Here is a 25,654-nt window from a genome sequence, read left to right as displayed (position 1 = left end):
AAAATAAGTTATGTGCTTTATTTTTAATGGATAAAATTCTCTACAACATACATATAGTTTAGGAATAATGAGTGCCCCAGGGCTTTCTATATATTACAGTCTCTCAGTGTGCGCCAAGGACATATGCCCTCAGGAAAAAGGATTTTTAAACTTAAGTAAATAAGTAACAATTCTAGATTTGAAGTAACATCTTTAAAATCTATAAACCAACTCTTGGGAAAATAGGCCCTCCCAAATCTCTACTCTAGTTGGTGTCATGTAGAATAGAAACATCTTAGTGTCAGGAATATTGTCCAGTCTTCTTTTATTATTCTTTCTCAGATTATTGAGATATAATTGACAAGTAACATTGTGTAAGTTTAACATATACAACATGTTGGTTTGATCCACTTATATATTGCAAGATGATTACCACCACAACATTAGCTAACACTGCCATCAAGTCAAATAATTATAATTTCTTTTGTGTGGTAAGAACATTTAATATTTACTCTTGTAGCACTTTCAACTATATAGTGCAGTATTATTAACAATACTGTATACACCAAGCTGTACATTAGATCCACAGAACTTATTAGTCTTCTAAATGGAAGCTTGACCAACATTCTCCCATTTTACCCATGCCCAGCTCCTGGTTTTTATGGGTTTACCTTTTTTAGATTTATAAGTAATATCAGTCAGTATCTGTCTTTCTCTATTTGACTTATTTCACATAGCATAATGCCCTCAAGTTCCATCTATATTGTTAGAAATGTGAGGATTTAATTTTTTGCTCATAGGTGAATAATATTTTATTATATAACATATATATCACATCTTTATTTATTCTTCTATTTAGGTTGCTTTTATATCTTGGCTATTATAAACAATGCTGCAATGAACATGGGAGTGCAGATATGCCTTCAAAATCGCTATTTCAGTTCATTTAGATATATTCCCAGAAGGAGGGCTGCTGGGTAATATGGTAGTTCTATTTCTAATTTTTAAAGGACCCTTCATACTGTATTTCATAGTGGCCGCACCAGTTTACATTCGCACCAAAAATGCGCAATGGTTTTCCTTTCTCCACATTCTCTCCAGCACTTGTTATCTCTTGTCTTTGTGATGATAGCCATTCTGACAGAGAAGGAGCAAAATAGAGCAGGGATAGCGACTAATGTGTGTGTGTGCACACGTGCACGTGCTCACATGTGCATATATTTTAAAATGTAAGTTTTATTATTACTCAAGTACAGGAAGCCAGCAGATTAAAAGACGGTTTCAATGGAAAAGAAGGGGCTTACTACACCACACAGGGCTACACAGGGAAGCACATATGAGAAAGAGCCTGTATTGCAGTTTGCATGGGAAGGAAATGGCGAGTCAGGGAAAACAGGTTTAGATTGGCGAGTTTGAAATAATTTTGAGGGCGATAGGGTATGGGGGGGGGCCCTAGTGGTCTAGTAGTATGTAGCCCCAGGTTGACTAAGGCAGGTGCACAGTGGCACTGAGTGTGAGAGCCAGTGAAGGAGGTGGTTGGGGGTGTGAGCATTGCATTGATTGGATGACAGATGGGAAGTGCGCTCTTAGGGTAGTGGTTTACTATCTCTGGGCTAACCGTGGGAGGGGCAGTCCCTCCAGTCTCAACAAGGCTCCAGATGTCAAAGCATCAAAATACAGAAAATAAAAGACATGCTTAAGAAATGTGTGGATGTGTGTGTTTCTGCTCTTATACATAGGGCAGTAAGAGAAGATTCCACAAATAAAATGACATTGGGCCAAGACTCAGAGTTGACTAGAGCATGAGCCATGGAGTTGTCTGGGTCCCAGGGGGACAGAACAGTAAATGCAAATGTCCTGAGTGCTTTAAGGGAACACTCTGGAGACCTGTAGGGCTGGAGCAGAGTCAGTGAATGGAGAAGTCGGAGATGATGTCCAAGATCTTGGGCTTAGAAGGAGATCCCATAGGCTTGGTGAGCATTGAATGGACTTTGGGTGGGGTGGGCCCACTGGGGTATCTTCAGCAGAGGAATGACATGCCCTCTTACATTTTAGTGGGGTTATGGCTGCTGTGCTGAGAATAAACTACACTGGGGGAAAGTGGGCAGCAGCTGGGGCTAAGTAAAGGGGCAATAATACAGGCATGGAATGTGGTGTCTTGGGCCCAACTGGTTGGTTCCAGGGAAGGTTGTGAAAATTGGTCAGATTCTGGATCTGTTTTGAAGATAGAGCCAAAATTATGCTCTGAAGATAAGATGAAGTGTGAGAGACAAGAGCCAGGGAAGAAACAGGCTACAATTAGCCTATTGTGCACTTTTATAAGAGTAATCCTCGCCTCTCCACCCCCCCCAAAAAAAATAATGTATCCCAACATAATGTTTTATGCTTAAAAATATTTTACTGATTGTTATAATTCTGCAATAAAATATGTATGTAAATTAAAATATAGCATTTTAAAAGTTCTCTGTGGCTGTAATCCTAAATATAATTATCATTATAATTGTTAGAATTGCCTAATTGATCAAAATGTCATAACTATATTGACTCAGGACATTTGCCTTTACTGTTCTGTGTCCCTGAAGCCCAGACCACTACATGGCTCATGCTCTAGTCAACTTTGAGTCTTGGCCCAATGTCATTTTATGTGTGGAATCTTCTCCAACCACCCTATCTATGTAATTATGATAAAGTTATTAAGTGTAAAAAAGCAAAATACTATTGAAATTGTAACTGAAAAAGGTGTTAGGGGCCTTGACTAAAGAAGCTCTTCTAACAGGTATTTTGAAAAGTGCTTTGTTTCGTGCTTGGGAGGTTTAACATGCCTAAGAAATACACCAGAGTAAAGGGTGTTCTTAAGGAAACCAGTTATAAGACATAGTGGATGTGGAAGTTTAGGATCAAGATGGCAAGCATTTGTGTTCCCTCAGAAGTGCACAAAATCCAATTTGAAGAATACCAATGCAGAGTAACTACTAATTACCTGGCAATGCATCTTACATATATTCTCTCATTTATTCCTCACAACAGTCTTGAAGTCTCCATCAGGACAATGACCATAGGTATTTCCACATTTCTGAAGAGAAGACACTGTAAACTCTCTTTCTATAATGAGCAAGATAGCCTTGCCCTTCTTTGCTGATCATTGCTATATTAAATCATTTCATCTTTTTTAGTTTTGATTACTAAGCAATTTTTAATTACACTTTTTACCACTATGTAAAGTTCTCGTCAAGGAAAGAATTCACTAGGAAAGTGATCTTTATGACTGTTTGCTAGGTTGTGCAATGAAAATATTGGCATTCTGGTTTGTATGTCAATTTCTCATGAACTTGCATAGTGAGAGTTACTGCTTGGTAACCCAGTTTGTATGGGTATGACCTGAAGCTCTGGAACAATGAATAAGGTGACTGGTCTCAACAAAGCTGACAATTCCTGAATCAAAATCTCAGGAATGTCAGTACCTGTTGCATGGTAGAGTTTTACACACACACACACACACACACACACACACACACACACACACACAGACGATTATGAAGGCAATCTCATTTCTTTGTTTAGATTCATGTTAATCTAGCTCGAACTAGTTATAGTTACAGTTCATGGAAAAACTAGAGTTTATCCCAGAGTCTTACCACCTCAGCAATATATTACCCAAACACAAGTTGGCAAGAAGCTGGAATATATTTTACCAAAGTCACAAATCAAGCTTGACAACAGCTTGGCAAAAGATTAGAGGAATGACCAGATGGCCACAGCAGGATAGAACATGACCAACAAATCTATTTACTGATTTACTCTCTCTTAATTATTTGATTACTCATTCATTCATTTCTGTATTCAGTTATTCATTCATAAATAAACACTTCTGGGGTCTAGTAGTACTCAATGTAATAGAGATATCAAGAAGAATAAACCATGAGCTCTACTTTGTTGATCACTAATGGCTAGAGGGAATAGATAGGTATAAGTCATTACCGAAATAATGATGTTGATGATGATAATTACACCTCTTTCTATATGACTTACTATAAACTAGGCACTATTCTATGAGCTTCTAAAGCTCAAATGCTCTAAGTACTGTAAAATGCCTATGTTCAATGCATTGCTAGTGGACTCATTAGGATATTATATTATGATGCCATTGTAATTAGGACAATGGAATTCTAATCCTGTCTTTTTAAGGAAATATTTAGTGAAAGACATGTAATCGGTGTTTGTGATGTGTTAATCAGCCACACACACTCATAGGCCTGAGTGGTGCAGAGTGAGGGTTCAGTTTTTGTGGTCCCTGTTGTGGATCGGCAACATCCTTGACAGCCAGCAACCCCAGAGATGAGGGCATCAAAGAATTAGTAATCTGTATGTTTTTGTGTGTATTTGTCTTCAGGTTTGATGGATTTGTACTTGTAAACTTCTTTCATCTTTGGAATTTAATTATACATGATCCAGGGAGTGAAGAGGAGATGATGATGATGATGATGATGGCAATAAGAAAACAGCACTTATATGTCAGATAGTATGTGTAGTATGTGTGCCCTGCATTTTTCTAAGCTCTTTAAATTGGTTATTTATTTAATTTTCACAGCACAGTGAAGTAGGTGCTACTTTATGTCCACTCTCCCAGAAAATGAGTGGAAAATGAGTCTGAGCATCTATGTAAGATTATGGGTCTAGGGCCTCTACTAACTGAAAAGGACCAGGTCTTCCCAGCAGAGCACCGATAACCACCCTTTCTCCTTCCATCTCCTGGAAGGCTGAGAGTGGTCGCTTTTCAAATTGCCACTTGTTTATTTCATTGGGAGGAGTGCTTGCTTCTGGGAGAGGTGCAGGCCGGTGGAGCTGCAATCAAAGGCAGGAGACAGCACATTCTAGTGTCTGTGCTTACACACCGCCATCATCGAATAACAGAATACATTCTGCCTCACGCCTCATCGCCCCTCCAAAACGTGGCCCTTCGCCGGGGTGTGCGCTCCTCTCCAGCTGCAGGTGCGGCCTGTTGTTACTCTTCATCAAGCCAGGACCGCATTTGAGACTGTGTGTGCAGAATATCTGGCATGCTTGCTTAAAAACAAAAACAAAAACGGGACTCAGTTAGCTTTTTGATCATTTTGAAATAGTAGTGCAAATTTTAAATTGTGTCTGCTAAATGGAATAAAGATTTAAAAATGCCTTTCTACATATATTCTATCTGTACACATTTTAAGGCATTTTCACTATCATTTTTATTTACTTTAAATACTTGATGCCTTTTTAACTCTCAACATTTTTTAAATTGCTCCGGCATAATTTTAAACAAGATCTTTCAAATTCTCTAAGGTTATTATTTTACTCTACAAAATTGCCCACATAACTTACTGTAAGCTTGAGTCAATTCGCTGTTGACAGTGAAATACTATGATGTCAGCCTCAGTAAAGTCTTTAGTAAAGTTCATTAAAGAACAAAAGTATTTTATCAGTGAGATATATTATGATCTATTTTGGGTTACAGATCAGAATTTAAAGTCAGTTCATGCACAAATAGATCCAGAGACATAGAAGCATGGAACATACCGATGAATTTCAGAGGGAAGCCTAGGTGGGTGTGAGGTGGGGGGAAAGATTAACTGGGGAACTTATATGCATAACCCATGGACGCAGACAATAGTCTGATGAAGGCCTGGGAGGGGTGGGTGTGGGGTGGAAGGGGTCAATGGGGGTGCGGGGAAAAGCAAAGGGGACATCTGTAATACTTTCAACAATAAAGATAATTTTTTAAAAAATAAATAAAGTCAGTTCATGCAAATATAGATAGTGAATAGATAGATATGTAATGTTCCGGAGTGCATGTTCTGTGTAAACAAATTCTGTGTCTCTGGCTTTGAAATTTCTGTCTGGTGCATCTCAAAATACTTCCCTGAAGCTATTTTCTTTTTAAAAATTGTCTCCACTTTATCTTAGTTTATGACTTGTCTCATTTTCCCCTGACTTAGTTTATTTTGCTCAAACTGATTCCACATGTTACTTTCAATCACTGCATCTCAGGGCTTTGGATGAATGGCCCTGAAGCTTTTTCTCGTTCAGCATCTGCCGGGATTTCATCCGAGGCACAGAGCTGGGAGAGCTGAGATGGGGAGGCATTGTCTTGGTTTCGCCTGTTCTCCCATAAGCCAGCTGAGACTTAAAAATAAACAAACAAAATTTTGTTTTATTCTTTGTCTGTAAATGTAGATTTTCACAAGCTCATCTTGAAATCAAGTTAACCAAGTGGGCAGAAATCTATCCAGATTTTTCCCCCTTTGAACATTCTTGAAAATTGTCTAACCTTATCACAGCTGGAATTTGGCTCTAATATGAAGAGAATGGGAGTTTGGGAGGCAAATAAAAATGTATTTATCAAATATTTCTCATGTATGTGAACAAAGAGCTAATTATTAACTAATCACCTTAGAAGACATATGACTTTGATATAACATTTATTCAGAGTCAAATTCACTGGCCATGGCCAAAGGGAGTACTGATATTAGTAATATCTATTGTTAACAGAGATTGGTAACATCTGTTTGTTTGTTTTTTTCTTCTCTAAAAGATCTATATTTTACTTATTTTTAGAGCAATCATATTTAACAATATGATTAATTTGAAACTATCACAAATTCTTTAGAAGTTAGCAGTAGGTCAAGTTTAAGGCTATCGCAATAGAGACATGATGGCATTAAATAGAAAACAACAGGAGCTTTGTTTACCTGGAGAGGTTCTCTAAGGCGGTTTAATTATCTAAAATAATTAATCTTAAAAACTGTTCTCTTAAGCTTTTCCCTGACAGAGCGTGACCTTTAATAAGCTCTGATATCCGAGTTCACACAACTTTTCAAAGTAGCTGAGTGTTTTTGAATAAAGTGACACACAGTGAATTGAGTTTACATTAAAAAAACTATGAACACCAATTTTACTCCTATTAATAAATTCACAACTTTAAAACTTACAGTTAGGTTTTCAAAATTTTATATTTTGATTCATTTATTATTAATTATTATCAGGAACTTATTTGGTAACTAAGTTATTTCCTAAAATTAAGTTAAAATTGAATTAATATAAAATTTTAAATTCCTTTGGTTCACTTTATTATTTAGATCAATTATGATGGATGAAAATAACAGTACCTACTATTTGGGATGCTGTGCTATCATCAGTCAAGAGCAAGTGGTAGTATACCTTTGGGAGGATAACATTCTTTTTATTTTTCTCTTCTTTGTTTAAATCTTTTCTAGTGTCCTTTGGAATACTAAATTTTGTCTTAGACCATTTAGTCAGAAAATAGAAAAGTTAATTTCAAACTAAATTTTTTTATTTTAATTCTACCCAAATCATATGAGTTAGAGTAGTAACACACACATACACACACACACAAACACACAAACACACACACACAACACACACGATAAGAATTATGCTCAAGCCCTAACCGGTTTAGGTCAGTGGATAGAGCGTCAGCCTGAGGACTAAAGGGTCCCAGGTTCGATTCTGGTCAAGGGCATGTACCTTGGTTGCAGGCACATCCCCAGTAGTGGGTGTGCAGGAGGCAGCTGACCCATGTTTCTAACTCTCTATCCCTCTAAGTAAAGAAAAGAAAGGAAGGAAGGAAAGAACAAAAAAACAAAGAAAGAAGGAAGAAGAAAAAATATCAAATGAGACTACTTGAATAATCATTTTCTGTTTTTTTTATCTTTTGCAATTCTTGTTAAATATTAAATAATAATTTCATGGGCCCAGCGGGTGTGGCTCAGTAGTTGAGCATCGATCTATGAACCAGGAGGTCACAGTTGGATTCCTGGTCAGGGCACATGCCCAAGCTGCAGGCTCGATCCCCAGTGTGGAGCTTGCAGGAGGCAGCCAATCAATGATTCTCTCTCATTATTGATGTTTCTACCTCTCTTAAGTCAATAAAATATATTTTAACAAATATTATAAATTTAAAAAATAATTTCATGGTATAATTGATTTCTCTCATTCCTTACCTTTCCTTCCTATTTTAAGTCTGAAATGAAGAAGCAAGTAAAAATATGTAAGAATCTGGATTCTACTCCATTACCATCTTTCACTGATTGATTCACCCATCATTACACAATGGGCTGTAAAGTTAATTCGAATCTATTTTTCTAAGCTCTTTATTAATTTACCAATATATTTTTTCCTTGAGAGAGGTCACTGCAAAATATTCTGGTCTGCAAATAATGCTCATGACCATTCATGATATGTAAAGAATTGAAAAGTTAAAGTTACTTGGAGAATTTCTTGTGTCAATTTTTAGCTTTCAGGCCAAAGTATTTACAGGGTTGTTAGAGGGACAAACAAATATAAAACATGAGCTTGGCACTTTCATGTGATGGCCTCATTCATGTCTTTGAACAACTTTATGGCATAGACATTAGTCCTTTTTTTTTTTTTTTTTGAGATGAGATTGAAGCTTAGAGAAACTTAACAGAAAACTGAATCAACAGTATTAAGTGCAATAGTCAAAGTCTATCCTTAGGTCTTTGTGACTTGAAACCAACCATATACTCTTTTATATTTTGACACTTTTATTATTAGTCAGTGTTCGTTTTTGCTTCTGGTAATTTTCTTTACTCTGAAGTCTACTTTAGATGGTATTACACCATGTATCAAAGTACACAAAATGTTGAGGGGAGGATTGTGTGGAGGAACTTTTTCTTTTGCTCTATTTTTAGCATTCATATGGATGGGTGAGAAGTAAAAGTTGGGAAATTACTGCAACTGTAACTGAAGCTAACAATTATTTATACTGTGCTAAACCACTTACGATATTAAGTCTTGTAGGGTTCTTTGAAACGACTATTAATATTACCTCCCTCTAACAGACTTGGAAATTGAGGCTCAGGGACAGATCTCAGATCTACATGGTGGTTGTGGAACTGCAATGAGCTCAAACTTTTCCTCAAACATCAGCGGGTTAGAAATAAATATGTGGCCCGGCTGGTGTGGCTCAGTGGTTGAGCGTCGACCTATGAACCAGGAGGTCACAGTTCTATTCCTGGTCACGGCACATGCCAGGGTGGCAGGCTTGATCCCCAGTAGGGGGCGTGCAGGAGGCAGCGGGTCCATGATTCTCTCTCATCATTGATGTTTCTATCTCTCCCTTTCCCTTCCTCTCTGAAATCAATAAAAGAAGAAAAAAGAAAAATATGTGAAGTACCTGGCATAGGTTCGGTGCTCAAAAATGGGATTATAGTCACAATTATTCTTTTGTAGTGTAAATGATCATTTAATCTAAGTATTTCCCAGCAGTGAAGCTCAAGTACAAAATTCCATGTGTATGCAGGACACAAGACATTTTTCTAGCAACAAGGGGTAAATATAGCCTTTCCGTCATTCCAAAACAGAGATTTCGCAATAATATAAGTACTGCCAAAGAGTCTGAAGACCTTTCCCTTTAGAAGAGGCTCGCATGCCGGAGTGGCTGTTGACTGAATTTCATCATGTCAGTTAGAAAGCTGTTCTCCATTCTTCTCAGAAAAGCATGCAGTTTGTTCAGTCCGGGCTTGCCTTAATTCCGAGTCCTGCTTTGTGTTCCTCAGAGCGGCTCAGGGCTTTGGTTCCAGCGAAAGCCTTTCACAGACCAGATGCCCCGAGCTGGCCACAGAAGCAGCCTGGAACAGGGTTTCAGGTGCTGCTGTAACGGAATTAAGGATCTTTTGTGTTCTTGGTGGGCTGCAGGTGGGCCAGAGCTCGGGCAGGCCTCCTCACCCCCTGAAGTGTATTTGCCTGATACTTCAGGTCCATCCTGAGGTGGATCGTCAGAAACATCACAGGAACTTAAGTCCTGCTTCATCCTCATCAACTTCTGTGAATCTCCTGTGGATTTTGGACGTGAACCCTCCCACGCGATTTTGCAGTTCTGTAAAATGTCCGATTCCGTTTAATGAAACTTGAATGCGGTTTCTAGTTGTGAAGCGCACATGTTCAGTCTGAATTTCAATAACTGCCCTTTTAAGTTGAGGCCGCTTGTGTCTTGCTCACATCAGGAAGAAAGGGATTCGGACGCTTTGGGTCTCTTAGAGACCTTTAATTCTCCAAGGGCCCTGATGTGTGTCAACAGCTGAGGGAACTTTTGGAGGGCTATTTAAAACCCACTCATCTGAGTGCATCACAACAAAATAAATGTAACGCTTATCTTCTGCTTCAACTTCCTCTGAATAGCCCATAAACTAGAGATCTGGATAACAACGAAAGCACACGATTCTGATCACTTTTCCCCTCAGACTAAAGCAGTGAACCTAATTTGCAAAGTTCACAGCACACACTCTCCCGGTGGGTGGTGCAAAGGGGAGCACACCATATTTCTGTCTGGGTTTGAATGAGCTCGTGAAATATTTCCACCCCTTCTTTGCAGGTGCCCTATCGCTAATCAGCCCCTTTGCATTTCAGTCTGTTTTCTCACACTCCCTTTCAGCCCTTGGGTAATTTGTGTATGGTAGCTACTTAGATACTATCTTTTTCCAGAAATGTTAAGCAGGTAACTCTGAGTTTCCATGTGCTGCACTAGGCAAGGCCACTTTCCTCAGCCCTTCATTTTATAGGAGAAGAGATTAGGCTAAGAGAACAAGAAAGCTGCGGGATGAGACATCCAGCTGGTCCTTGGGAGAGCCAGGAAGGCCCACCCTGGCCTTGTAGAATAGAATACAATGAACCTGATCCCCAGTAGCTGAGAGATAGCTTTGCAGAGGAGGTGGGCTTTCTGGTCAGCCTAAGTGATGAAAAGCAATGAGTAGGTAGAGTTCAAGTCCCCACAGTCTCTGTCGTCAAAATCCGTGAAAGGAAGGCTGTGGGAATCATGAGAAACATAGATGGGCTTGGAGGACTGTGAGCATACTGGGATTTTCTAACCTCAAGTATATTAAACACAAACTGAGCAAATTGATGAACTACTTTTTAAATAAAAGCAATTCTGACCTAATATATCTTTAACCCTTTGCACTCGCTTGCTTTTTTCTCGATTCCTTTATTCTACTCGGGATTTAATTTTTTAAATACCCCAGATTTTACAAAGCGCCGCAGTAGAATAAAAAACTGGAGTTTCTTTTCATACAAACTTATTTATTTGGATTTTTTTATATTTCAAATTATTGATACATTCAAAGAGTAATTTTAATCTCGGTGCTAACCGTGTCGAGTCACACTCGACATCCGAGTGCAAAAGGTTAAAAACAAAAATTAGAGGTTTGCCTTGGCCTAAGTAGGGCTAAAAAGGTTGAAAATTGTGGGGAAGGGCATACTGAAGAAAAGTAATAAATTAAGAGAGGCATTGCTCTTCTGTACTTTAATACTGACACTCCTGGTGGGTATTGTAAGTTTGGGGTCAATTGAGCATGATAAGCTTTCCTTTCCTCAAACAGCAAATATAGCTTTCTTAAAGGGCATCTGCAAGGATGAGTTCATTTTCAGTTGCAGGTAACAGACTGCTAAGAGTTTCTAAATCGTGAAGTAGTTGTAGTATTATGCATGGGTGCATGTGGAGCTGCAGGACATATAAGCATCATTAAGTCAAACCTAAATGTGCCTTACTGGGTCTGAGAGTCCTTGAGTATATCTCTCAGGAAACAATCTGGACAGTTACATTTCATATATTAGTACAGACTGTGTGAAGTGCAGTGATCCTATCTAATAAAGAGGGAATATGCAAATTGACTGTCACACCATCACAAAGATGGCGGCACCCACAGCGGACGCTGGGTTTCCGTAACACAAGATGGCTGCACCCACAGTGGAGGCTGAGTTCCCCTAACAAGCCTTAAGGAGCAATCAGCAGGGACCTGAGGCTGCGTGGCCCTGGGCCGGGGCAGAGGACCTCAGGCCACGCCCCCCACCTGGCAGGGCTTGATGGGAGACCTCAGGCGGCACCCCCCACCCCAGTGCCAGGCTGGGGGACCTGAGGCCATGCCCCTCACCCAGCGGAGCTTGACAGGGGACCTCAGGCTGTGCCCCCCCACCCAGCAGGGCTTGATGGGGATCTCAAGGTGCGTCCCCCGCCCTGGTGCTGGGCTGGGGGACCTCAGGCCGTGCCCCTCACCCTGGCGCAGGGGACCTGAGGCTGCGCCCCCCACCTGGCGGGGCTTGATGGGGGTGGGGCCGGTCAGGTCTGGATCTCGCCCAATGGGGGTGAGGCCAGCTGGGTCTGGATCTCGAGCTATTTTGAGGCACTGTGGGTGGGCGGGGACTTGACTCTGGGTCCCACAGCACGCCCCAGATTCTGACAGGAGGGAGATTTTCATATACATTTTACTAATTTTCTTTCATCTCTGACACTTTTATTACAGAGAAAGGGCAGATATCAATATTAAAATATTTCCTCTAATTAATCCCCTTTTAATGTGCACAAATTTCGTGCACCGGGCCACTAGTAATCATATAAACTTAAATTTAGTACATTTGTAAATAGAGAGTATTTACTGCATTGCTTTGTGGCTATAAATTATGGAGAAATGTAATTAGTGGGTCTTTCTCTTTGTAAAAGGCTTCTGAATATTCCCAATAGTGTGTTGTTTGAACACTGCTTTTCAATCAATGCTATAATACAAGATTCTTATCAAAAATTATAAAAGGAAATTAATAGTTCTTAGTAGCCAAAGAATAGTTCCTCCTCTTAAATACTCTGTTGATAGGTATCAGAAGGTTTGTCCTTAGGTTTCAAGCTAATAGAAGATTTTCTATTGGTGCTGGTATGCTTCTCATAAACTTTAGTAATTACAATTCCTCCTTAGAGAGCTTATAATTTTAAATTCAGTGTTAACAGTTGCAACTGCAACAAAGCAGTGGAGTTCAGTGGAAAGCAGCCAGGACTGAAAGTGTGAAGGTTGTGTTGTATTTTCAGTTCTGTCAACAATGTCATGGGTGATTCACTTAAAAATCCTGGGATTGAAATTATTTATTTAAAATTTTTTTTCTGATTGTAAAATTCAGATAGTAAGTAGGTTAGATAAATTTGAAGCCCATTCTATTTTGTAATTTTCTGGTCTTATTGACAATAATATAGAATCAAATGTTGCTTAGTGTGAGCAGGTTAATAAGCCATTATTACAAAGCAAATGCAATGTGGCTCTTTTGAATGAATATAAAATAACCACTTTATAGACACTTATGTTTTAATTGCTATTGCATGTGCATTTACAGTGTCCTGCTGATTTTTATTTGCACAAAAACCTTTTTTAAAAGGGACATCATCTAGCATGTAGGAGCTTGCTTAAAAGGCGTGCAGTTTGCTGGCGGAGAATATTGTAAACTGCCAATCTCATTGGGAGCCTGCTGTAAAAACATCTGCAGCTTCAAAGAACTGGAGAAAGCGAATAACAATGACTATAATTAATAGTTAATTGTTTAAGGAAAGAAATTAACAAATTGAGCTGACACTTAAATCTACCCAATTAAAACACAGGAAGCTAAAATAATTCAGAAAAATAAGCAATGTATATTGCATCAGTGGTAGTTTCTTATGGAGATGGTTGTTTTAGACGTATTTTTGAAATATATACCTGTAGTTGAAAGTGATGCTTCAGGCCCATAAGACCTGCTTTATTTTACCTGTCACTTCTGCCTTTTATTGCTACAACTGGCACTCTAGCTATTGTGTGTTCACACAGGATCCAGTAGTCCATTCTAGATCCCGTATTTTAATACTGACATCAAACTGCAGATGGGTAACCAGGGTGGCCCATGATCAGTGGATTGTAAAAAGTAGCAATGTTTAGTCTGCGTAAGAAAAGAGGAGGCAAAGGCATGCTAACCAACTTCCAGAATTTGAAAGCCTATGTTTTAGTCAACGAATTAAAAGGAGAAAGTAAATTGTCACTTTTACCCACCCCCAAATCACATACTCAAATAATTTATAACAGTGCATTCCCACATAGCAATAAGTAACTGGGAGTGAGAATTTCTGCCATTTACCATTTTTAGAGGCTTAGTCAGTTTGGACTGCTTTAAGAAAACACACACACACACACACACACACAAAAACAAAACAAAACAAAAAAAAAACACAACAAAAAAACACACATAACAAAACCACATACTGGTGGCCTAAGTAGCAAACATTTACTTTCTCACAGTTTTGGTGGCTGGAAGTCCAAGATCAAGGTGCTGGCAGATTCACTGTCTGGTGAGGGCCTGCTCCCTGGTTTCAGAGGTGGGCACCTTCTCTGTTCCCATATGATGGAAAGAGCGCTCAGTAGCTCTCTTCTTATAAGGGCATTAATTCCATTCATAGAGACTCCACCCTCATGACCTAATTACCTCCCAAAGGCCACCTTTCCAAATACTATCACATTGTGATCAGGCTTTTAACGTAGACATTTTGGAGGAACACAAACATTCAGTCCATAACAGATAGGGCATAAATCTCCTGTTCTCTCCACTCTTTGCTGATCCCCAACATTGAGTCCCAGCACCTGAGGTTGCTCTTCATTGGTTTCCTTACCCATGGTGTCTGCATTTGTCAGTGATACTTAAGTCCTTGTAGGCATCCCAGTTTTGTCTCCTGACCTCTGTGGTTTCTTCTGGTACCCGGTATTATGAAGCTGTATTCTATTCAACTTTATTCTGTTTAAGTGAGCATTCTACTTCATTAACTTCAATTTGATTTAAAAAAAAACAAAAACAACACAAAACAACAGAACTTTTTGGTTTCATAATTTGAAAAGCATCATTTGGGATATAGCCTTTTAGGTACCATTGATTTTTATGAATTAAAATCGAGTTTTACTACATGAGTAAGATACAGTAAATCAAGTACAAAGTGTTGCTCTTTTGTAGATGTTTCCGAGGGGCAGTTTTATTTCTGTTGACCACCCTCCTCATAGCTAAATGCTGAGAACATACTGGATAGTTATGACACTGATGTAGGGATTTGGAGAGTATCCCAAGAAGACAGGATCGTTGCTTTCATAGAGCATATATTCTGGGATGGTTACTTGACTTAGGCCATGGAACCAGACAAAAACAAAGCATAACATGTTAATTTTAGCTCCCCTCCTCCTCCCCCACTGAAGTCTCTATGCTGCTTATTATTTTCTTCTCTTCTTTAAAGCTGTGGCTCTAGCTTAATGGGGTCACCAGGGCCAGATAGGGTTGCTGTACCACAGTTGCGTGGTCTGTGCTCTGCACAGTGGCACTGACCAAGGGAGGCGAGGGGCTGAGACCCAGCCTGCATTCCGCACACATGGCCAAGCCAAGCCCACGCCAACCGCAGTGCCCAGGAGCCAGTCAGAACTACTGTGTCTGCCCCGCCAGGAGGACACCTGATTCTAATTTACAGGAAGGCTCTCTCCGGGCCAGCAGAGGCCCCGGGGCTAGACTTGTGCCTCTGCCCACCCACTGTGAATTGAGGGACAGTCTGCCAGTGTGGTTAAAACTTATCATGACTTACCCTTTATGGGGCTGTTCCTTGAGGGTGAGGTTACGTGTGTGTTGGGGTGGAGAGGTAATTACACACACCCACACCGTAGTTACTGTGTGCTTGATGTTTTTTCAAGCCCTGGTCTTTGGGATCAGGAGGAAGAGTTGTTGCTGGTGGTGAGGCTTGCCTCCGCAGTCACTGTTCGGGGTGACTTAAGAATGTGTACCACTGTGAATAGGTCCCACTGCATCTACTTTATGGATCCATTGTGCGGGCTGGGCCTTACTCAATAGGTGGGAATAAACAGTTGACACTTCAGAGAGCACATCTGAGACTTAACTTAGTGATCTGAATGTCAAAATCTAGCTCAGTGATTCTAAAACTAAAACATGTTTTTAAAGCTCACGAAATTGGTCTAAAGTGCCAGAAATTCCCATTTTGGATTGGCTTCCAAGCAATGAAAGTTTAGACACTGACTCATCGAACTATTTCCTTATTAACAGATGTGGTACCAACCATTTTTGAGGGTTGAAAAAATAACTGAACTGTTCAAACACTTTGAGTCTCTCAAATTCAGAGTTCTCTTAACCTCTTCATTTTGAGATTTGGGAATTCAAAGGAAATTTAATCACGGTATCCATACATGTTTTTGTTGTTGCTTTTATTCTGAACTCACCCAAATGCTATTTGGCCAAGGATGCTTATATTTGAGAAATCTTTTGAGTCATTTTATAATCTGTTCAGTGCTTTACTTTTTTAGAGCAGGAAGTTGCAAATTGCCAGCATAAAGCAGAAAGTATGTACAAGCTTTATTTAGAAAGAATGTGTTTTATGAATTATATGAACAGATTTATTTCACTGACAATCCACCCCCAAATATTACATAACAGTTGGAAGTTCTCATATATATAAGGTCAGAAAAATCTCCCCCAATTAGAACAATGTCTATCCAAATTAGTTTAACAAAATACAAATATATTTATATTGAATACAATAGAAGAGTTTAGAGTTCCATGAGAGTGAAAGCCAATTAAAACATTTATATAATCTCTCTTTGTGTTATATATGTTATTCAGAGCTTGGCATCATCATACATATTTACTAAACTGAATAATTTTCATTTGATAGTGGCAGAAAAAGTGTTTTACCCAAGTGTTACACTGAGGCAGGTAAAAATAATTTTAAAAAATGTTGACAGTCAATAGAAGATGAGGGTAAAAAGGATTGAACAAGCATTATCTTTGCTTCCACTTGAAAAGGTTGACTGCATTTTTCCCTAGCAAAAACTGATATGTGAATGCTGCTCTATGATTGTATAAAGATGATAATCTTCAACTTATCCCCACTACAATTAGTTGTCAATGCGTAATTTTTCTATTTCCCTCATATATGCATAGGCTAGCAATTATTTTGACATTACTGATAAGTAGGGGCCCCATATTCCTTATTAGGGCCATATAATATTGGTCAATAATATTCTTATCTACTTACGGGAGAAAACATTGAAACAAAAATGGAAAATGATCTCTTCGAGCAGTAAAGTGATTAATGGGGTTCCAAGTAGAACTTTGGGGAAAAGTGCCTCCTAATCTCTAGACCTTTACTTAACCTTTAAGCAGTCTGTGGAAATCACTTGGAGGAGATCTGAAAAGGTGACAGAAACTTGCATCCACATTTCTTTTTCTCTACCAGGGAACACATTTTGGTAAAGACATTCAACTTCTTGACAGTTTGACTTTAACGTGTACAGCATAGATACTGGTGGCCTGTGAGTGCACTTGCAATACAGGTGTGAAGAGGTAGTGTTAGTAAATGTTCTGCTTTTTCCAGATGGCAGAGGCAGCTTCTCCTGCCCATTTACTATACCATCTATGGATACCACCAGGGCTTGTTCCATATGACAAGGAAGTTGTATTTCTTATCGATTACCTCTCTGCGCTTTTTGGGAAGTTGACAGGAAATGGATTCAAAATCAGGGCGAAATTAAAGGTCTGCAAACTGCTGCTGTATAGAATATAAATGTGTGGCCCTGCTGCAGACACAGCACAGTTACCTCACTTAGCTTCCAGCCCTGACACCGGGGAGCCGTATTTAACATCAAAGCGCCAGAGAAGGTCACCCAGGTCTTGCAGGAAAGTCTGTCAAACTTATTGCAGCTCAGCTGGAACCAGGAAGAAGCTAAAAGCCTGGAGGCTGAATTCGCCTCTGCACACCAGTGAATATATAACCCGGTGGCCCACAGCAGCATTCAGACAATTCTGTTCTGAGTGGGCCCCATGAGGGCAGTCTGGTAGATGTAATATCAGACTGGCAAAATAGTAAGGAAGTTGTTATTTATTGCCATATAGTCAATGAGAGAAGGGCATGCAGAGGTGTTGGTCTGTTTTGTTGTTTGTAAACTTTTAAATATGTTTTTATTGATTTTCTTTATTTTTTTTTCTTTTTTTTTAGAGAGAGAGGAAGGGGGAGAGATAGAGAGATAGAAACATCAATGAGAGAGAAACGTCATCAATCAGCTGCCTCCTGCACACCCCCTATTGGGGATGGAGCCCACAAACCAGGCACGTGCCCTGACTGGGAATAGAACCAGCAACCTCTTGGTTCATGGGTCAACGCTCAACCACTGAACCACAATGACCAGGCTGTTGTTTTTAAGCAAATGGTGTGTACATCAGCACATTTGAAAATAAGGACAATATCTGAATACTTAGTCATGGAGTTTTGTGCAAAATTACATTTTACTGAACTGACCTGTGCTTTGCCCAGACTTTTTTCCCAATTGGAGTGAGAGACTGCAAGGGGTACTAGTTTTCATTCCAAAGTAGGTCTCCATCAGCCTCAGTGGCATGGCCCTCAGCTGAGGAATAACATTCATTGAACTGGGGTTGCCTGCTGTTTTCCACACAGCGCAGTGAGGGAGCACACAGCCTGCAGAGTTTCTCAGTGACTGTTTTTGAGGTAGAGTTTATCAGCTAAACAGTAAGCCATTACACCTGGTGGCTGAAATTATCGAGTTCCCACATATACAGATTTAAGGCATCCACATGGGTGCATTAAGGAGAACCAGTGATCTGTAATATCAGGGAGATTAGGTTGGCATTTCCCCTCATTTTTCAATATAGGGCGAATATGAGTAAAAATAGAAATTCTGGAGAGTAAAAGGAGGTGGCATTAATGCAATTCTATCTGGCAGGTTTATACCAGAAGTGAATTTAGGGAAGCAAAATTGCCAGTTACTCACATAACAGTCTCCATAGATTATATATCTGTGACTTTATACCAACCAATCCCATGGTAGCAAAAAGTAAAAGCAAGAGATATAATGCTTTTTATTTATGCGCAGCCAAGAATCCAGATGAGGTTGCATCCCCATTTGAATGGGCAGTGTCCCCATTCCAGCTTAGTGTTATAGGAGTGACAATTCTGCACTGAGTAGGTGGCAGTAAATGAAAAAAACAATTAATGGGTATATTTGCCTTTTTAACTGTATATTTATTTTACAAAGCGGAAGCAGCCCACATGCAGGTTTTTATTGTCTCCAGTGTTGTGTTGCCGGAAAATTGCCTAAAGGAGTAGAAGAGAAGGGTCGTCCGCTGAAGAGAGGCAACAGCAGGCAGAGAACGACAGGTCTGCTGCACTGTGTTCATCTCGGCTGGGAAATGTAATAGGCAATTACCAAGGCTGATGGAATCACTTTCTCAGGAATCTGAACTGGGGGCAAAATGGACAAATGCAGAGTTTCTGCCATGTTCTCCTGTGGTTATTATATAGTGGGAGAGGCATTAGTAGTGAGAATGGAAACTGAACGTCAGTCTTGCTTGGAGTATGTCCTACTCCAGTGGTCAGCAAACTCATTCATTAGTCAACAGAGCCAAATATCAACAGTACAATACAACGATTGAAATTTCTTTTGAGAGCCGAAAACCGACTTCTGCGCATGGGCCACGAAGTTTCAGTCGCACTGTACATGCGCGCCCGCACGTGGTATTTTGTGGAAGAGCCACACTCAAGGGGCCAAAGAGCCACATGTGGCTCGCGAGCCACAGTTTGCCAACCACTGTCCTACCCCATTCCCAACACTGCCTTTGAGCATTGTGGCCTATGGAAGCCCTTCTTCCTCTGAAATGAGAGCATGCAGTGTGTGGAGTTGCTCAGAGTTACTGAAATGAGACATGCCACGAGGCATGTCAGTGAGACAGGATGATTGTTTGAAGATCTGTCAACACCAATGAGAGCCCTTGACACGTAGATGGCTGCATCATCTGTTAAGAGACGGGAAAAGTGTGCAGAAAGCTCCTGATAGAGTTTCCTGCAAGTTGGATAATGATTGTTGGCCCAACTCTTCCCATCTCTTTCTTCATCTTCATTTCTACTGCTTGAACCCAAGGCACATCAGCTTTTTGTCTTTCTGCCCATATCTGACTGCTCTCCAATTTACCATGAAGCTGATATCCCCAACAAAATTTACTCACATTCATTCACTCCCTCACTCATTCATTCACTCAACAGCCATTTAATTTGTTTTGAGTGCTTAACACTTTCCAGGAGCTATGCTAGAATTCTGAGAATAAAATAGATTAAAGAAAAGATAAAACACACCTTGAGAAACTAACATACACCTTGAAATTAACATTAAACTGCGGTAAAACATGATTGGTATGAACCACACGCACTGGGAACACGCTGGGAGTGGGGGTGGGGTGGCCCCACCTACAAGAGCAGGGAAGGCTTCCCAGAGGGAGCTGATATTTTTTCGATTGGGCTTTTGAAGGACGAGGTGACATTTTACTTACGAAGGAGGAATAAAGGGCAATTCAGGTGAAGAGACGAATTCACAATAGCAGAGAGTCTGCTTAATGTACCTTAATGTAATGAAGTCTTCTAAAGATATAGCTTTTTATGATACAACTGTGTTTATTATAAAATTTAGAAAAACAGATAAGTAATCAGAAGAAAATAAAGAGCACTCACGCTCCCTTACCAGGGTGGGAGCCCTAGGGAGATTTATGCTGTGACGGAAGTGTGCGGGAACTCAGGCCACACGTGGGTGGGGCTTGGTTCAGTTGTCCTTGCTTCCAGAGGGAGAGAGGACAGCAGCCTGTGGTTGGTGGATTTCATTGTAAAGAGGACTCTTGGCCTGTCTCCCATCCGAGAGTGAGCCACCTTCGGTGGTCAGAGAGGGAGATAAAGGCCTTTTATTCTTTAATCAATGACCTGTTCTCTAGAGGGTAACAGTTTTCTACCAGAAAACTCTATCAAGGAGCTAGAGCCCTTGATTTATATCCAACTCTCAGATTTCTATCTTGGAGATTTATCCTACGCTTGCACTGGTTCTAGAATTGCCTCTGTACACAGAATACTTTGGTTTTGTTTTAGCCATGTGAAAAGTTAAGTAGACAGTCAAAGGAATCTATATTTTCTTGTGGAAATTTGTCCTCACCTTTTAACAACAAATTAATAATTTTTTAAATAGTAATCTTTATAAAAGGAGGTTCTCAAATTCCCCTATTTTTTTTTTTCTTCTCCCTTGGAGACTATACATAAATATAAATGGGACTGATTTTTTTCTTTTCTTGGGCAGAATCAGAGTATAAGCAATAGCTATCATAAGGCTATAGGTCAGGAATCCTATATAATAAAAGCCTAATATCCCAAGTGTCCGGTTGTCCCGCCCACTGTTCAACCAATCAAAGCATAATATGATAATAATATTATAAGGCTGCTCAACTGCTCACTATGATGTGCACTGACCACCAGGGGGTAGACAGTCGACTGGTTGACCAGTCGCTGTGACGTGCAACTGACCACCAGGGGGCAGACACTCCGACCAGTAGTTTAGCTTGCAGCTGGGGTCCAGCTGATAGGGACTGAGCAAGAAGGGCTGGACATGCCCTGGAGCCCTCCCACAGTTCCTCCCCAGCTGGCCAATATCTCGTGTCCCTTCCCAGTCCCAATCGTGCACCAGTGGGGTCCCTTGACCTGGTCTACGCCCTCTCGCAATTCGGGATCCCTCCAGGGATGTCAGAGAGCCTGTTCTGGCCCTATGGTGGAACGAGTGGTCGCTATGATGCGCACTGACCAGCAGGGGGCAGACACTCAATACAAGAGCTGCCCCCAGGTGGTCAGTGCGCTCCCACAGCAGGAGCAGCTCAGCCAGAAGCCAGGCTCAAGGCTGGTGAGTGCAGTTGTGCTACTGAGAAGTGGCAGTGGCAGGCACAGCAGGGCCAGGGTGAGCAGGAACGGTGCCCAGCTCCAGCCTGGCTCGGGCTCCTCCCCGGCTGCCTGCTGCTTAGCGCACTGCTACATCCCTCCTACCCCATAAACCTGCAGTTACAATCTCCTGAGAATGGTTGAAGCATGGACACTCAGAATAACCAGATGAGCCTGATATTGCTGCCAGGCTCCTGGAACTCTGTCTCGTGCATCATGATCAAATCTCATCCCTTACTGATTGCCTCAGAACTACAGAGGAAGGCAGCCATATAACAGTGGCCTCAAGGTGGCGACTCAAAATCGGTGTAAAAGTCAAAGAAAGATGGATCTGAAGGGTGGGGGCATGGGCAACAGAGCACCCCTGCCCCCCAAGATCCCCAACTTTGTATTGTTCACCTTGGAGGGTCTCTTATCTGGCTCCAAGCAGTGGAAAGCGTCCAGCACAGCCTAAGGCGTCCACTGGGGACCTCCCGGCCAGCAAGGCTTGATCCTGGCCACAGAAGGGACATTGGGAAATATTTTTTCAGGAAACTGTGGGGAGGAGGACAGACTCCCCACTCGATTTCATGGTGGCTCACGGGAACATGGAACCTCCCTGGGCTTCCGATTTCTTTTCAATGTGCAAGAATCCATGCACCGGGCCACTAGTTTTAAATAAGACAAATCTGTTTTTCCATCCCAGCACTATGAAACATAACCATTGACTACCTGAAACTGCCTTTTGGTTACATGTCCTGAGAAAAGGGAAGACAGACTCATTTCTTTTGCAATTTTGTGTTAGTGTCCCTCAGACTTAGTCCATTCTCTGAGCTTATTCATATCTAGTTACTGAAAATCACTTTATAGATAGAACTGTTTTAGCAACTTGGTCGTTGTCTGCTTAGAGAATCCAGAAGAAAAATTCCTCCTGTGTCCTGGAGGATGGGTCCTTTGGACATCTGTTATTAGTCACAAAAGAAATTCCCATGTCTTCCTCCCCTCCATCCCCCCCGCCCCCCAGGACATATCCCAGGACATTTTTTTCATTCTTTTTTTGTAAATTTTAATCTCCCCAAACCCCCTTAATGCTGTTTAAATATATGAGTTATTGTACTCTTTCTAGGCCCAAATTCTAAAATTTCATTTTGGGAGATTATTTCATTAAGAAGTTGACTGAAGTCAGTTTTTATAATGAGGATGAGATATCTCAGTTGAAAATAGTAGAACTTCAGGAGCAAACACTTACTGATTTATAGGAGGATAGAAGCTCTGCATTTTTACAAAAAACAGCTGGAATGTGTTTTCCACTTGAGCTCTCTGCAAACCAATAATAAGGTCTTTAGCTCTGTGATCTTAGCATAATTCATGGTTGTCAAGGGAAATATTTGCCGACCTAGAAGATATGTTGACTCCCATCAATGAAATGCAATGAAGCTGATGTTTGTACTCAGAAAATTTTTATTGGACCTGTTCCAATTACACAATAAGCTCTCTGATAAGCAGAATTGTACAAAGGTTTGGTAAAATATGTCTACTACATTTGGGAAGACTGCTAAACAAGGGAAAACAGGTGCTTTAGGGAAAAAAAGAAGAGGTGGTCCCTGTAGTTTGCTGAAAATGGGATATGTAGTGGCAAGTGTTGCCTTCTGCATGTGGCGAAAACTGTGGGAAAGAAAGCTTGTCTGGGTCAGGTGACCTTGTTTGTATTGACTAAGGGGACACAGGCAGTGAAGGAAGAGGGGTTTCAGAGAGCTGATTTCTCTGTGATTTGATCCCCGGCTCGGCTCTTCAGAAGCCATCAGGATGAGCCAGCCTGGCACATTCCTTCCCTTTCACTCCCATCTCTGAATTGCTAAGACCCAGGCTGTGCTCCAAGCTGGTTTTAATGGCTGTCCCCAAGCTTCAGCCAAACAAATATTTTACAGGCGCACATTGTTCGACAATTCACAGTTAACATGTAATTTAAAAGGTGTGTGTAAATCATTTAAAAATGTGTTTTAAATGCTTACTCATTAAAGAAACCCACCGCAAAAACATTTTGAAAGGGGAAGCATCTCTTTATTATGTCAGTAACTATCAGCACACCTAGGTTTGGCCTCGGATATTTTGAATAGATCTGAAGTGGGGTGGGGTAAGCTATATTTTCAGGCTGTTACCCTCTGCAGAGGCCATATTGAGTTTGACCAGTTCGCTTATCAATTGTGTTTCTGCCTGCCCCACAGGCGGGACACAGGACTTGACAGGAGGAGAAGGCAGATTGTTCTTAATGCTTTCTTTGCCTGCCATGCAGGGTCCTCGCAGGCTTCCCTGCAAACTCCCTAGTTGTGTGAATGAACATCAATAAAATTACTGTAGCTTTAAGAATGACAGATTTGGGACTTAATTCAGTTAAATTTCCAAACAGGAAATGCCTCCTAATTTGGAAAATTTTGGTGCATGTGTGTGCATTGAAGTTAAATAATGAGATCTACTAAAAAAAAACTTTCCTGCCTGAGAACTTACATGCCTGTGCAAACAGATTTTTTATTTTGTGCATCACAAGCTGTTAAATAAACTATGGGTTCCATCAGATCTCAGGTCAACACCCCTTTCTGCTTCATTGCATCATGGTGACATAGTTTTTGCTATTTTAATAAAATAAAATAAGAATTGACAAAATAACAGATACCAACTCAATTGCTGGTATTGTTCTTTTGATTTATTTCTTTTCTAGGTACTTCCGAATGGACTACTTTTTTAACCTGTCTTCTCTCCTCTTGTCTTTCTTCATACTCCCTTAATTTTATTTTTATTTTTTGGTATATATGCATCTTTCCTGATCTTAAACTTGTCTTACCTTCCAGCTTCTTCTTTTTTTTTTTTTTTCTTTTCTATACCAATGACATGCAATCACCCAACTGGAGTTATTAGGGTGGCTCTTCTGGCAAGTTCCAAATCTCTTTCATCATGCATTTTCAGATTTGTTTTCATCTTTCTTCATTTATTTTTGGCTTGGCAAACTAAATGGCATTTTGTATTTCCTTTTTGTTTTGATTTTCTGCTTTGGGATTTTTTTCTTCTGTACAGTGAGACACCTACCACATGTGCTGTCAATTGGAGAGTAAAACATAGTTTTCTACATGATATGACTTTTAAGTAAATTATAATCTTTTGATAGATTACCCTCAAATCTCATATTGAAGGTTTTAGTTGCAAAGTCTAAAGTCACAATGTTATGGAAATAAAAAATATATCCTTTCTGAACATGTTTGAATGCCTACCTTTCCAAACCAAATATTCTTCTGAACATGTGTACTTCTTGTAGATAACCTACCACATTTGAGATATGCAGATTTAAGACCATGACTTTGGGTAAAATAGAAAGTGATAAGGGGAAGCACAAAAAGGGCTTTGACACCTTCAGTTACTTTTGGGATTTGTCTTTTCATCTAGGACATCCTTGCTGCCATGTACATCAACTTCCCTTAGCCAAAGAGGGGCTAGAGGATGTTTAGACAGCAGGTTAGAAGGAGAAAATTCGTGTAAACCAAACAATTGTGGTAACAAGCTTGCACTGCAGTTACCTAAGCCACCTGGTATGCTTGGGGTGTTAGACAAATGATTTGCTCATGTCAGGGCCACGTTCTTCTTCAGCAAAAGGGAGTTGGTACCTTTTGCATGTGGTTGATAGGACTACGGTTGATCTTATAGTTTCTGGCCCAAAGTAAGTGCTCACAAGTGTGAGCTTTCCTATTATGATAATGATGTTAATCACCTTGATGGAAACAAAGATATACCTACACCTGGTCAGTAATGACCTGACAGTGCTTTGATCCCCTACTCAAATTCAGTTACAATTTTCTGATGTGTTTTGGTGGCAAAACAAGGATTATCATCACAATTTCTACTTAGCTGGTAAAAAAGAAAAATGCAGTGGACTAGTTTCAAAGTATTTTCTATCCCAAGCAGTGCATAACTAGTTCGGTTGTTACACTGTTTTTTAGGGGTTTCTACAATACTGTTAACCTTAAAGAAATGGACAGCCAGAGATTTCTCCTACAAAATGGGGTTATTTGGGGATCACATAGAATTACAATTTGAAACATGTGGTCTAATGGC

General features: G+C 40.3%; 1 protein-coding gene across 1 annotated transcript in view; it reads left to right on the top strand.

The window, feature by feature from the left end:
- The window catches only part of LOC129151087 (uncharacterized), a 78,258-nt gene extending 73,759 nt beyond the window's left edge, over positions 1-4,499 (top strand). The window contains exon 3 of the mRNA XM_054724803.1: positions 4,370-4,499. Coding sequence (XP_054580778.1) covers positions 4,370-4,499 — 130 coding nt within the window. The remainder of the gene's footprint in view (positions 1-4,369) is intronic.
- Positions 4,500-25,654: the final 21,155 nt, after the last annotated feature.

The sequence above is a fragment of the Eptesicus fuscus genome, chromosome 2 (assembly GCF_027574615.1).
Source record: "Eptesicus fuscus isolate TK198812 chromosome 2, DD_ASM_mEF_20220401, whole genome shotgun sequence".
NCBI classification, from domain to species: Eukaryota; Metazoa; Chordata; class Mammalia; order Chiroptera; family Vespertilionidae; genus Eptesicus; species Eptesicus fuscus.
Note: the sequence above shows the minus strand (reverse complement) of the source record. Positions and strands in the feature narration are given on the sequence as shown.